This window comes from Plecotus auritus, assembly GCF_963455305.1.
Source record: "Plecotus auritus genome assembly, chromosome: 5".
Taxonomy (NCBI): domain Eukaryota; kingdom Metazoa; phylum Chordata; class Mammalia; order Chiroptera; family Vespertilionidae; genus Plecotus; species Plecotus auritus.
The window spans coordinates 91847934-91863028 of record NC_137776.1 but is presented as its reverse complement, the minus strand read 5'-3'; the positions used below and the strand labels follow the sequence as shown (position 1 = coordinate 91863028).

General features: G+C 41.6%; 1 protein-coding gene across 4 annotated transcripts in view; it reads left to right on the top strand.

The window, feature by feature from the left end:
- The window catches only part of CLASP1 (cytoplasmic linker associated protein 1), a 273357-nt gene that overhangs the window by 204672 nt on the left and 53590 nt on the right, over positions 1 to 15095 (top strand). For all 4 annotated transcript variants that reach the window (XM_080667648.1, XM_080667647.1, XM_080667646.1 and 1 more), the window contains 3 exons: positions 229 to 372; positions 11020 to 11163; positions 12277 to 12383. In XM_080667648.1, coding sequence (XP_080523774.1) covers positions 229 to 372; positions 11020 to 11163; positions 12277 to 12383 — 395 coding nt within the window. The remainder of the gene's footprint in view (positions 1 to 228; positions 373 to 11019; positions 11164 to 12276; positions 12384 to 15095) is intronic.

The following is a 15095-nucleotide window of genomic DNA, read 5'->3' as shown; positions in this document are numbered from 1 at the left end:
ACCACTCTAGAACTTAGGAGCATTAGGCTGCATGCACTCCTGTGCCACACTCACCCCTCAGTCATCCCACGCTTCCTGTCCTGATGGATGCTGGCTCCATGTGGAACCACAAACCCAGCAAAAGGGTGCTGTTGCCTCAGTAGGGTTTACTTTTCTCTGATGATCAGTTAAGAATTCTACTCAGACTTATAAAGTGTACTTAATGTTCATAATAATGGGATCTTTCAGGTCAAAGTTGCAATCCTGAAGTACATTGAGTCTCTCGCCAGGCAGATGGATCCAACTGACTTTATAAACTCTAGTGAGACCAGGCTTGCTGTTTCTAGAATTATAACCTGGACAACAGAACCAAAGAGTTCCGACGTGAGAAAGGTACGTCCAAGGCGCTGCAATGCAGCCTTACTGACAGGCTGTCCTACTGTCAGAGAAAGAGCCTTATCCTGAGACTGGCAGACACCCCCCAGAGACAGGCAGACTCTGACACTCCTCTTGGAAAGCCTAGACTTGTCTCTTGCCCCTTCTCTTCTCTCTCCAACTCTCCCTCGTCCCAGTTTGTGAATGTTAAAGATCTGAAATCTTGTATGAGGGGTTCATGGTTTTCTTAGGCATCTATTTATCTTCTTAATGTGAAAGCAGTTTAGTGTCTCTTACAAGGAATTGGTTTCCCTTAAGTTAGTTTTATGTCATGTGCTTTGAAGATAGACTTAGGTCTAAGGCTACCTGGCCATATGGGGCCTAATAGGAAAATGCGGTTGAAAGTTTGCTAAGATATAATGAATTCTTGAATTTAAAAAGAGCACAAACCTTCCTGTTCTGTACCACATTTGGAACACACACTCTTTGATTTGGGGAGTGAGGTAGGGAGGTAGAATTCATATATTTGAGACACCCTGATACCAAGGTGTTGTTTTGTTGTTGTATCTTAAGCCCCCAAAGAGAAACATGTGCTACTTTCTTCTGAAATGACATAGTAAGTAGAAAGCATAGGATACTATTATTTCTATTACTAGGCAGTATTCTGCCTCAGGACTATTATGAAGATTAATTAATTTATGTAGAGCATTTAACCAATTCCTGAACCATCATACGCACAAATAAATATCAGGCTTTATTGGGTTTGTTGTTTCTATTATTCTCTTCCTGTCAGTGTCATGGTCTTCTATGCTTAAATTTCACAAGTGGCTATTATTATTTTACTTTATATATAAACTGACTAGCCTTTATGTATATATATAAGTACTTTTAAAAGCCAGATTTCTGCTTTCAGACTCAAAGTACTTGATTTTGGTTATGCTATATAATAAAGAGGCAATATGCAAATTGACCCTCACACCCTCGCGTCAGAAGATGGCTGCCCCCATGTCATCACAAGATGGCCGGCAGGGAAGGGCAGTTGGGGGGATCAGGCCTGAAGGGGAGGGCACTTGGGGGCAACCAGGCCTGCAGGGGAGGGCAGTTGGGGGTGATCGGGTCTGCAGGGGAGGGCAGTTGGGGGTGACCAGGCCTGCAGGGGAGGGCAGTTGGGGGCGACCAGGTCTGCAGGGGAGGGCAGTTGTGGGGGACCAGGCCTGCAGGGGAGGGCAGTTGGGAGTGATTGGGCCGGTAGGGGAGCAGTTAGGTGTCAGTTAGGCCAGCAGGGGAGCGGTTAGGGGGCTATCAGGCAGAGTGGTTAGGGGCAATCAGGCAGCCAGGCAGGCGAGTGGCTAGGAGCCAGCAGTCCGGATTGTGAGAGGGATGTCTGACTGCTGATTTAGGCCCGATCCCCTAAACCAGCAGTCGGACATGCCCCGAGGGGTCCCAGATTGGAGAGAGTGCAGGCTGGGATGAGGGGACACCCCCCCCCCCCCATGCATGAATTTCATGCTCCGGGCCTCTAGTTTGTGTATAATTACGAAGATCGCATTTTTTTCTTCTGTATCACACTCTTTCCACAGTCACCCCTACCAGCCATCCTTTGGCCTTGGGAAGAGTTGATAATGTGGACCACTTGGGTCCAGGCAGGGATAAAGGAAAGAATGATTCCAAGGAATACTTAATATATTTTCAAATGCAAACGAGCACTTAGCTCCTTCTCTAAAGGAGCTCAAGGAGCCCTGGCTGGTGCGGCTCGGTTGGTTGGAGCATCATCCTGTGAACCAAAGAGTTGCTGGTTCAATTCCCAGTCAGGACACATACCTAGGTTGCAGGTTTGAAGAAGAATCGAAGAATTCTCTGAAAGGTTTCTTTGGAAGGATCACAGTTCGTGTACTTCTCGAATTCATTGTATAGTAATAAACGAAGTTGTTCAAGGTCAAAGCAACAAAGGCAGATCTTATTAAAGCACTTATTTAAAATTGTTTTTCTAATAATAATATTTTTGATTGAGGATCCTTTTGTAAAATTTCTCAACATGTATCAAACGAGCATTTCCCTGGCAACCTTTATTTTAAGCATTAAGCCATCTTTGGATTAGAGATGTACAGTGGGAGGTGGTTAAAGGATTTGGTGGATTTGTAAGTCAAAAACCGATATTTATTTTTTTTTTAAATATGTTTTTATTTATTTCAGAGAGGAAGGGAGAAAGGATAGAGAGATAGAAACATCAGTGATCAGAGAGAATCATTGATTGGCTGCCTCCTGCAAGCCCCCTACTGGGGATTGAGCCCGCAACCCGGGCAGTTGCCCTTGACCGGAATTGAACCCAGGACCCTTCAGTCCGCAGGCTGACGGCTCTATCCACTGAGCAAAACAGGATAGGGCTCAAAAACCTATTATTTCTGTTGTAGTTTTCAGAATCACAGATCAGTCAGTAAATGCAAAAGCCTTAAGTACAGCCTTCTATCTTTAGTAATAGCACATAAGTATATATGCATCTATGTGAGTGTGTGCTTATAATAAGGGCCTGTATGGAAGCAACTAACTCTGAACATAATCTCTGTTTTCTCTGGACATGCACATTAAAAATGTGAACTAGGATTTAGCATCCTAACTTTTCTAATCAGGACATTACAGGAAGTTTTTCCTTGGTTTATCTGGCCTGGCGCTGCAAAACATTCAACTTATTTTAATACTAGCTTAAGTCAAATATGGTCAGGATATTAAATTTATTGCCAGTAATCACAGAGTTCGTTTACTGTTCGATCTTCAACACTTAATTTCAGTTATTTTGGGTCATGCAGTGCTTTTCTCAAAGCCTTGTCTCGCTGGCATCTGCTGCTGGTGCCTGCCCTCACTCCCTTCCCCATCATGAGGACACAATACCTCACTTTCAGACCGGGTTCAAAACCAGGTTCTGGGACAGTAATTTTTTAAAAATATATATTTTATTGATTTTTTACAGAGAGGAAGAGAGAGGGATAGAGAGTTAGAAACATCGATGAGAGAGAAACATCTATCACCTGCCTCCTGCACACCTCCCACTGGGGATGTGCCCGCAACCCTTTCAGTCCGCAGGCCGACGCTCTATCCACTGATCCAAAACGGTCAGGGCTGGGACAGTAATTTTGATGTTGAGAGGCATTTGAAAAGCTTTAGATTAAGGTTTTAATCCTGGTTACAGTTAAAATCAACCTGGATACCTGGATTCTACCTGGGTAATTTGACTTAATTGGTATGATGTAGAGCAGGAACATTGTTTTGTGTCTAATTGGGATTCCCTCCATTCTTGGCTGATTTTTAATATAGAGTTGAGACCCATTATTTTAGATTTTTACCCTGGGTCTGAACCTCAAGACATACAGATTGCAGATGTAGTCTTGACCTGGTACCCAATCTCGACTACGTCAGCAATCTGTATCTTCAAGACTAGGCCAGGCCCTGCTGTTCCCCAGTGCCTTCCCCACCCACCTGCTCTTACTCACCTTGTGTGCTCAGCACCTAGCACAATACCTAATGGAACAAAGTAGGCATTTAATGAATGCTAAACACCCCTAGAGAAATTATCTGGTTTCAGGTAACATTTTGAAGCTATTATTTTCAAAATCATCATCTTGGAAGTTCCCCTCTTTGACTTCTTTATTAGTTTTCTCTTACATAACTACCACAAACTTAACAGCTCGAAACTACACATATTTATTATCTCATAGCTTTGCGGCTCAGGGCGTGTGTCCTCTGGGTCCTCTGCTTGAGTCCTTATCAGGCTGAAGTCAAGGTGTGGTCTGGTTCTTCCATCTCTTCTAGGCCACAGTCCTCTTCCAGCTCCCTGGTTCTTGGCCAGATCCAGTTCCTTCCAGGTGTAGGGCTGACGGGCCTACTTTCTTGCTGACTGTCAACAGGGGGCGTTCTCAGCTCCTAGAGGCTGTTTGCCATCTCCTGTCACCTGTCTCCACTGTTGGCAATAGGATTCTTTAAAGCCAGCAGGAGACTATTTGAAGAAATAATGTCCCAAATTTGATGAAAACAATCTATACAGCTAAGCAGCTCAGGAAACTCCAAGTGGGATTTAAAAAGAGCACTACACCTAGATACATCACAATAAAACCATTGAAAGGTGAAGACAAAGAGAATCTTTAAAGCAGCCAGAGGGAAGCAGCTCAGCATCCCCCAGTGATCCTCAATGTGACCCACAGCTGGTTTCAGTTGCATCTGCAGAGTCCCTTCTGCCATCTAACAGCTCGGGCGACACTCTGTCTTAGTCATGAGCGCCCTTTTCTGCAGGAGGGGACTGTGCAGGCTTGTGTAGCAGGAGACAGGAACCGTGGGCCTTTTAGTGTTTTGCCTACCAAGTGGGTTGGCAGGAATCTTTCATAGTTACCAGGTTAAATAGGGAGCTTTGTAAACTAAGTGCCAGTCGTGATAAGGTTCAACTTAGCAGATGCACCTTCGCTTTCTAGGAGCCATCTGCGAAGGCTTTCCGTTGTGCGTGTGCAGCACCAATGAGTAAGTGCTGCGACCCAATTCAAATAGGTGTTCTCTGCCCCATAACTACTTGCCCACACATCAGGGCGCTGCAGAGTAAGTCTTCCCAAAGTTGCTTTATATGAATGCTCTGTTTTCATGTACCATCATTCTACATTATATTAATGCTAGAGGTCTGATGCACGAAATTCATGCAAGAGTAGGCCTTCCTTCCCCCTGCTGCAGGTACCAGCTTCCCTCTGGCACCCGGGACCCGGGCTTCCATCCGGCCGCCAGCAGGCACCCCAGACCCAGGCTTCCCTCACAGCCTTGGCTTCGTCCAGAAGGACATCCAGTCTAATTAGCATATTATGCTTTTATTATTATAGATTATTATAGATAGATGCTATTGTAGGTGATGCAGCTGCCTAACCCACAGCATTGGAGATGTATTTGAAAGACTGTCTACATGAATGTAATAGCTAAATAAAAAATATGTAGAAATTGTGATTATTTATTACTCTGCTCTAAGATCTAAAATTGTCATTGTCATTTTAAAGCTATAAAATATAAAACAGGTTATTTTATTGTTGTTGTTAATCCTCACCCACGGATATTTTTATTTTTCCATTGATTTTTTAGGGAGAGAGGGAGGGAGGGAAGGGGAGAAGGAACAAGAGAGGAAGAAAGAAAAACATTGATGTGATAGAGACACATTGATTGGCTGCCTCCTGCACATACCCCAACCGGGGCCAAGGATCAGACCTGCAACCAAAGTACATTGTCCTTGACCCAGAATCGAACCCGAGACCCTTTGGTGCACCTGACACTCTAACCACTGAGAAAACTGGCCTGGGCTAAAACAGGTTATTTTTATCTGGATTATTTAATACACTAAAGACACTCGTACCTGTTTCTTTTAAATAGATGTATGTTTTGCCTCTTTCATTTACAGAGTTATTAAAAGGTATATCAAGTGCTAGGGAAATCTTGGTGACTTAAAAGCACTTTATGTCCTAGCTGGTTTGACTCAGTGGATAGAGCATTGGCTTGTGGACCAAAGGGTCCTAGATTCGATTCAGGTCAACGGCATGTACTTCGGTTGCAGGCTCCTTCCCAGCCCAGGCCCTGGTCAAGGCACGTGCAGGAGGCAACCAGTCAATGTGTTTCTCTCACATTGATGTTTCTCTCTTTCCCTTCTCTTCCACTCTCTCTAAAGTCAATGAAAAAATATCCTTGGGTGAAGATTAAAAAAATAATAATAATAATAAGTAAAAGCACTTTGTGATCATGAACCAAATTCTATTGTCCTTTAGTTTTTTAAAAGTAGAGTGAGGTTATATTCTAAATACTAGAAAACTCCTTCAGTCTGAAATCTATGCAGTAAACTTTCATATTGGCCCCACGCTTGGAAAGTATTAATTTTATACAATAATACATGGGACGTTTGTAGACAGTATAATTCATTCTCCACATCTATAAGGTCATATTTGAGAAAACACTCTGATATTTTTACTTTATGATTTTTAATATTTTGTTTCCCTTTTTATTTAGTGTTTGGAGTGTTTCATATTGGAAGAGAGGGGTGTTTAAATATTTTAGATGTTTTGAAAAGGAGGGAAGAAGCACATCCAAAGCCCGTGTGCTTGTCAGGCCGAGACTGACGAGGACTCGATGGAGAAGCCCACTCAGACCTCAGCTGGGCTGAATTCCCAGAGACTGTTCCATTATTCTAGTGTGGGAGTCCTGGCTGGTGTTGACCAAGCTATGCGGAAGTATACTAGACCTTCCTTCATGCACTGCATTTGGGTTAAGATAGTAGAATGCATCAACAGTAGAAAGTGGATTCTAGAGGTTGACCTCCCTTTGACTTCTGCCTCGGCCACTCTTCTTTCTGTAATCCTCACCTGAGGATTTTTTTCTATTGGTTTTTAGAGAATGTGGAAATGGGGGAGAGAAACATCGATGTAAGAGACACGTCGATTGGTTGCCTCCTGCATGCGCCCTTCCTGGGGCAGGGGATCCAACCTGCAACCCAGGTACATGCCCTTGACCGGGAATCCAACCTGTAACCCTTCAGTGTGCAGGCTGACACTGTACCCACGGAGCCACCAGGCCAGGGCTGCCTCTGTCACTCTTTAGTGACATGAGCAAGTAATTTAACCTCTGAATCCCTTTTACTTATTTGTAAAATGAGAATAATAACACTTGATTCAGACATTATTGGGAGGATAGAAACAGCTGAAGGTGCTTCGTTTGCTGTTGTAGCTCTTGCTACTGCTTGAGGATTGTTTTGGTTTTGTTGTTGCTGATAGTGGAACAAATTGAAAACCAATTTTTTTTCCTGGCATTAGGAAGATTTCTTTCCCATCAGTTAAAGGGAGTGTGGTAATGACAGTAGAATTTTGAACAATGTGTTTATATTTTAGGATTCAGAATCCCTTTGCTTATCTTATGTGATTCTCTAATGTCTCTAGCATCTACTTTGTCAGAGAAAATAACAGATTGGCCCCCAGATGTTGTGAGAAATGTGGGAAATGAAGATGGCAAAGAAAAGAGGCTGTTCCTGGAGCAGGAAAAGCATATAAATAGCCTTCAAAAGTTGAAATTTCAAAAATTGAAAAAAAACGTTAAATTTCTAATTATAAATAGGCAGTGTGGCCTACTGAAAGCTAAGGATTTTACCATTGACCCCTATCTCAGCTGAGCTGTGACTGGCCCTTTCCGGCCTCACTTTGACCTCTGACCTTCTGCCTCCGCAAGAAGACTGCTCCTTCCAGGAAGGATCTTGATTGTCAAGGGCCTAGTAAATGATCGAGGGTTAAAACTGGGAGTTGCTACTGTTACTCTTCTTCTTAATCTCAGCGTAGGGTCATATGTGTAGGTCATTTTCTAAAAGGAGCCGCATGCTTTTCCCGCTCCGGTAACCATGCTTTATTTAAGCACTTCTGCTCCTCTGACCAATCCTCCCACCTTTCATATTGTAGTCCCCGCTGCAGCGTAGTCGCGTAGGTGAGGATTTCCCCACTAGGTCAGCTTCAACCTGCTCTGGGCGTGGAGAAGGAAACTTGGAAGAAACTTGTAAACAGGTAGATTTTAAACTGTGCTTATTTGAAAAGATATTTTGCTGTTTGCACTTTTAGAATATTAATACTGATTACCCTTGTGGAGACACTGAGAAGATTTTGAAGAAACCTAAAATTAATATAATTCTATGTGAGTGTGTGTGAAGCTGCGTAAATGTTTGTGTTTTGGTATGTTTTTATGATTAACTCCCTTTCCAAAGAAATAGCCACATCCAGTGCAGACCTCTACCCTATTTTCACGGACCAGTAAAGGACAGCTTCTAAGTAAGAAATGCCTGAAGGTTTTCAAATACTTTCTCGCCGTGATTTTCTAAAGTAATTTTAATGACAGTCTGAAGGGAATAGTAGTAGTTGCTTAATCAGCAAACTCCCCTTCCTCCCCAATTTTACGTTTCCCCTGAAGCGTTTGCCAGAGCTCCGTGACTCCCTGTCCAGAAGGGTTATTTTCTGCTGTGAGGTGCACAGCCGATAACCCTGGGGGCTCTCACACAGCAGCAGTGACATTGGAAGAACCCTTCCCCCTCACCACCCCCCTCAAATTCTGTGTAGGGGGTGAATAGGAATCATTTCTTTTTACAGTTGTTATTTAATCTTTAAAATAAATTGTCCTAGCGTCGTTCATTAGGAAAAGTCAGCGGCTCTCTGGAAGTTTTGTGTGGCTACTTAGTGCCTTTTGCGGAAGGCACGAGTTCAAAGGTGGGACAAGAACCTGCTCCCCTTGATTCGTTACTGAACGTGAGCTGTGCCCAGGCTTTTTCTAGTGCGTCTCTCCAACTCATCCCCATATTTGGAATTATTTCTTTAGTGGGAGGCTATTGATGGTAATGACAAATACAGCTCAGTTTTCTTCTTGGATTCTAGTATTCTAGCTTCTCACTGACACAGAGGGTTGTAGATAAAATATCTTAGGACCATATACTTTGATTCCTTTTGAAACTTTGATTTAAAATATTTTTTAAATAATATATTTAAATTTCACTTTTTATCCATTTCTGGAGCTTGAATCTCATTAGAAAAATATTTTATTTTGAAAATAGCTTTAAGCCAAGGCATAACTTTTGAGAACTGTATAAAATTAAATGCATTTTATATTTTGGAAAATGTAAAAATAAATTGTATTTATTTATATGTGTAAATCACACACATATACCATCTATCTGTCCATCAAGTTATGTTTTCAAAATTCCCTGTCTTTCTATTTGATTTCTTAAAGAAATTCAACTTTTGTATTATTGAAAGTTCATTAGTGGGTCAAAGTTAAATCTACTGCACTTTTTTTCCCCCACATGACGGAAAGTTACTAATGTTAAGTAGCCATGAATCTGCTCAATTTCTAGACCCATCATCTTGCAGCCTTCATGGTCCTCAAAGATCCCACTCATTTTATAATTTACTTCATGTAAAACCTCAAGTAACTTTGTGGCATTGGATATCATGTCACTCTTGGGAAGCATAGACTATTTCCATTTTATATTTTCAAATGTCATTTTCAGTCAGCCAAAAAGTAATTGCCTAAACTTTCTTATTAAATTTTGGTCAGAATTGATTTCCTCCCCTGCTAAATTAAGTCTGCTTCTTCCTTTCTCTTTGAAGTGCAGTTTTTTCTGCATGCACTTTTTCTAACATCTAATACAATGTGTTTTAAATGCACAGGTTCCTTTGCATGTTTTTTTGGAATTTGCTCTTATACAAACATTGAAATCATGTTACTAGTATATTAAATGGGTGGTGGAATGGATTCCTCCAGGTGTAATGATTTATTAAGAATGATACAAAAATGAAATAGAGAATTGTATATTTTAGTACAATTATAATAACATTTTGGTCCTGTCATGAAAGCACCTGGCCTGTTGTGATTTAATTAGAATGGAAAGGTTACTAACGCCTGTGTTTGGAGGTCAAGAGAAAAAAGTAAGATACTTTTGCCGAGTGCTATGTGTAGTGAATCATTATAGATATGTTTGACATATTGAAAAGTAATGTTTGATTATTCTGTAAAGAACATCCTACTATGTTTTAACATTCATAATTAATTTTTATATTTGGTTAAATACATTTGGGTCTTTGGATTTTTTTTTTCTTTCTCCAGGCATAAACAGCAATTTTGTCTTTACCAAAAATTAATTTTCACATTGTAAAAGCATTGAAATATTTTGTGATGCTTATTTCCAAAGAATTTCTCAGCAGATTTTTGGGGGGTAATATTATATATTATGGGGAAAATATTCATAATAATTACTGCAATCCTAAAAATTACAGTCTTTGGAAAAATAAATTTACGCTTTTAGTCAAAAGATTTTCATAATGTGCTTTCCTTTCTTTTGACTCTAAGAAATTTGTAAGAAATGCCAGTTAGTACTTAGTAAAATGTTCTTTGGCGTAGTTTTTCTAAATCAAACCTTTGTAACCAATTCCTTAGGCGTTGTGTTTAAGCTACGAGTGCCAGCTGCCGCACCAGCAGCAGAGCTTGCTGGAGAAGTGTGAGCCTCATTTGGCTACTACTGCTTCGGCTAATTGCTTTTCCCCACCTTGCTGCTGTAGTGGTTACAAGCAGTCCTGCAATACGTTGTCCCATTAATAAGCAAAGGTAGAACATTTTCTGAAAGGCAAAATAATACATTTTTAATTTGTATCATGCAGTTCTGCTTTGCTTCTCAAAGACTGTCTCTTTCCTCAATTCAGAGGTGTGAAAGTAGGAGTTTTTCAGATGCATTTAAGCTGTCTTTTTCTAGTATTTCTCAGTCACTAGGAGTAGGGTTGAGGAAAGCGGACTCTCAAGGTAACTTGGGAGCTTGTTTAGAAGGGTGTTGTATGTATTTACCAGCTTCAGTCCTAGTGCTCGACAGCACAGGAAAGCTTTCAGAGTTTATTATGAGTGTGCTACACAAGTCCAAGGCCAGGGCATTAAATGCACCCAGGACTTATTTTCCAGGTTGAAGTGAGACTATTTATAGTTGATGATGTAATTTTTCCAGGTACATTTTATTTTTGTTTTTTATAGCAAAGATGTTATTTTATTCATATAAAAATGTTTTCTTTTAAAAGCAATTTTCATGAATATTTTGACCAAGATATGCTGTTGGACACTCCATAAATTAATCAAGTCTTCTTTTCCTAGGCTGCACAAATTGTGCTAATATCGCTGTTTGAATTGAACACTCCTGAATTTACTATGTTACTTGGTGCCTTGCCCAAAACATTCCAGGATGGTGCCACCAAACTCCTGCATAACCACCTCAAGAATTCCAGCAACACCAGTGTGGTGAGTGCTTCGGCCACTTTGGTGCCTTTGTGTACTGGCCATGGCCTCTGTGTGTCCCTCGTCTACAGCTTGCTCTAACAGCAAGCTTGCTTCCTCTCTTTTAATAGACTGGGTGTCTCAAGAGTGGGAGACCAGTTTTAATCCTGCCATATTCCCAATGAATGAATGAATGAATGAATGAACTTGGAATTTAAATATGGCCATTTTCACCCTGGTCTATTTGCTAAATGGTTAGAGCGTCAGCCTGCGGACCACGGGGTTGAGTCTTCGATTCTGGGTCACAGGCTCAATCCCTGGCCCAATTGGGGCGCATGCAGGAGGCAACCAATTGATTGTCTCTTTTACATCAATGTTTCTCTTCTCTCTCTCTCTCTCTCTCTCTCTCTCTCTCTCTCTCTCTCTCTCTCTCTCTCTCTCTCTCTCTCTCTCTCTCTTCCCGCCCCCCTCCTTCTCCCTCCCCTTCTTTCTCTCTAAAAAATAAAGTCAATGTAAAAAATATCCTTGGGTGAGGGTTTTTTAAAAAAAGTAAATGTAGCCATTTTCTTTTTCTCTCTTTTTTTGAAAGATTTTTTAATTGATTTTTAGAGAGGGGAATGGAGGGAGGGAGGGATTGATAGACAGAGAAAGAGAGACATTGATGTGAGAGTGAAACATTGGTCGGCTGCCTCCTGCACATCTCCTACTGGGGATTGAGCCTGAAACCCAGACATGTGCCCTGACTGGGAATCACACCGGCCCCCTTTCAGTGCACAGGATGATGTTCAACCAACTAAGCTTACCACACTGGCCGGGACAATATAGCCATTTCCTTAAGTTAGGTTATTCAATCAGTTACCTGCTTTTTTATACTGTAGAGATGTAAATGCTCAATTGTATCTGTTACTCCAGCACAGCTGGCATCAGTTATTCAGTTTCAGGAATGCCTATATGAAAGTCATCCATTTTTTGTTTAATATGCACTTAAAATTGGCCCCAAGGATTCAGAAAACGAATCATCCTGATTGTACAAATTTTGCCCATGTATATACAAGTGGGTGAAAAGGCCAACGGAAAAGTGGACCATATCCTGTATTTAGCCCTGGAGTAATGATACTTATTCTGCCTTCACCCCAGGGCTCTCCAAGCAACACAATTGGACGGACTCCCTCCCGACACAACAGTAGCAGGACCAGCCCCCTGACCTCACCCACCAACTGTTCCCATGGGGGCCTGTCTCCAAGGTAATGAGATTCGACAGAAGTGACGACACTGAAGTGTAGCCTATTTTTATATTTTTTATCAAGCTTAATGCCAAAAAGTGTATGGGTACCAGGAGATCATGGATTCCAGTCCTCAGCCAAATCTTAACTGAATAATCTCGGGCAACATCTACAGTGAAACGCGTGGTTTGTACTGAATGTTCTCTGAGATTCTTCTAACTCTGAGCACTGTCCAGTACCTTAAAGGTTTTGAAGCTAAGAAGTTACGTTTAGCACTGCTACACATAGAAATCGTTAGAAACTCATCGCCAGTTCTCTGAGTGGTGGGAGCACTTGAAGAGGGTGTTTAGTCATCTACACAAGCCCTTCAGAGCCCGCCCACATGTAGTCGGGGGTAGTTTTGCAGCCCAGTGCCCGTTCCAAGCATAGCTGCTATCATTCTGGGCTCATGTTTGCAGCAGAATGCTGCTCTGGGGGAGGGAGTAAGAACCCGAGAACTGAACTTGGAGCAGCATTTCAGACTCATTGAACGTTGGCCTTATAGAGTCCGAGGCCGTGGCTGAGAAGAGAAGATGCTCTGCCTCAGGACCTGTAGTTAACGCTGCTCCTCCCAGCCAGGGTCGCAGCAGTCTGCAGGTGGCTCTGGGGACCTGGCATGTGCTGGAGGCCCCCAGGGCCTCCACTCAGAGTAGTGACTCTCTAGGCCAGACTTTGTAGGTAAGAGCCAGAGCCTGGCCCTGCCAGCGCCATACATGCTGTGCTATCTACAAGAAGTTCAGGTCTTCGGGATCACTGACAGCAAGAATTAAGGGGCTCTGTCTTAAGTGTTGCTGACATCAAGATCTTAAAATGATAAGAAAATAGTGCAAGTATGCCACTTTCTCTTTAAGGATTACCTCTCTAGTAGGAAGATAATCAAAACATAAGTGCCTTTAAATTTTTGTTTTTAAATGATCAAGAGTCTCCCATACTCCTCTGTTCTTACCAGTGAATTTCTCTTCAGTTCCTCAGGTTATCGTATAAATATTTTGGTACATATCAAATTTGTATTTTTCTCTTGGTGAAACCAAGTGTTCTGTATGCTTATAGTCATAGTACCCTACTGTTCGTATTGCCTTAGGTTTATTCATCCCAAGGCCCCCCTCCCAGCACCATAAGTAGATTAAAGTCTGATGTTATGACTCCAAGTTGGGGCTGTTGTCATGATTCAGCAGCAAGCCACCCGAATTAGACATTTGAGACCAGAAACTCATGAGAATGGGTCTGACTTTCCACAGGTGTGGCTGAGGCTCGGCCGGCCACTTGTTTTTAATGCTAACATCTCTGTATGTGTCACAGTGTATGATTGTCTTCAGTGGCCCGGAGTAGGTGCTAGCAGCTGCAGCTAAGTCACAGAGTTCTCTGGCTATAAAGTGTTGCTTCTGGAAATGATACTTTGCATCATCAATGGGAAATCTGTTCTTTCATAATACACAGATCATACTTCTTATGTTTTAATTATTTCATTATCAGGGTGGTACACTCTGAGTAATAAGTAAAAGGTAAAACTCAAATTAAGTATTTTATTAATTGTGCTAATAGTCTAAGTAAAAGATTGTCGGGAGCTGCTAGCGTAATTTATTAAAGCTAAGAATTGTCTAAGTATTAATCTCATGGATCCCTAAATTATTAAAAATTTTAATTTATTTTTTCCAGATCATCATTCATTCTTAATTGGCTTAACTTTAATGTTTACTGCTAGGGTTACAGGTCAGTAGAAGAAATGAAGAGATTTATTTTCTATATTAAAACATCCAAGTGTGGCCTACATGGTTTTTTGGTTAAAAAATTCTTCTTTAGGGAATTACTTAGTTAAGTAGTTTCTTTTTTTCTTTCTTAAATATATTTTTATTGATTTCAGAGAGGAAGGGAGAGGGGGAGAGAAACATCAGTGATGAGAGAGAATCCTTGATCAGCTGCCTCCTGCGTGCCCCCCACTGGAGATCGAGCCTGAAACCCAGGCATGTGCCCTCCTGGTTCACAGGGTGACACTCGGCCACTGAGCCACGCCGGCTGGGCCTTTCTTTCTTTTTTAAAAGCATGTGCCCTAGTCAGTGCTTAACTAGCCAGATGGGCTTAGCCAAGTTTATGTCATTTGGAGAAATGATTTTCTCAACTAAAACTGCCCCAAGTAGGAAAAACGGCCTCACAGCATCACATCACTGGAAATTTTCAAATAGGCGATATACTTCCTACCAGGAAAATTCTAAGAGAAAGGAACTCTTGCACTCACTGGGAGAATGGACCGGTCACCCACTCCCGAGGAGACGGTCTTCGCGGGCTCTGGAAGCGCCCGTTCTCTTGGCCTGCGCGCCATACATGACAGTGGCTTTCCACGCTGAAGGGGAGAAGTCAGTGCTGGTTGTTTTTCAATCTAATATTGACTATCAAAATGAACTATTTCTTTCTCTAAAAATTCTGTCCTTGAATCATGGTGGTAATAAGGAAATATTCTAAAAAGATGGGGGTGGAAGGAGATCTAATTTGGTAGTTGTTGTTTTTTAATCACTAGTGAAGAAGTCACTTTTATTAAGCCAATAGTATTAGATAAACCATAGCTAACAGGCTAAAATTTTTGGAACATTCCATCACTTGTTTCTGTGTGAGGGAGGAATTACTGCTTATTCTCATCTAGTAAACAAATACTACTGGGTATTTGGAGAGGAGAGTTCTGACCTGCAGTTTTCATCATTG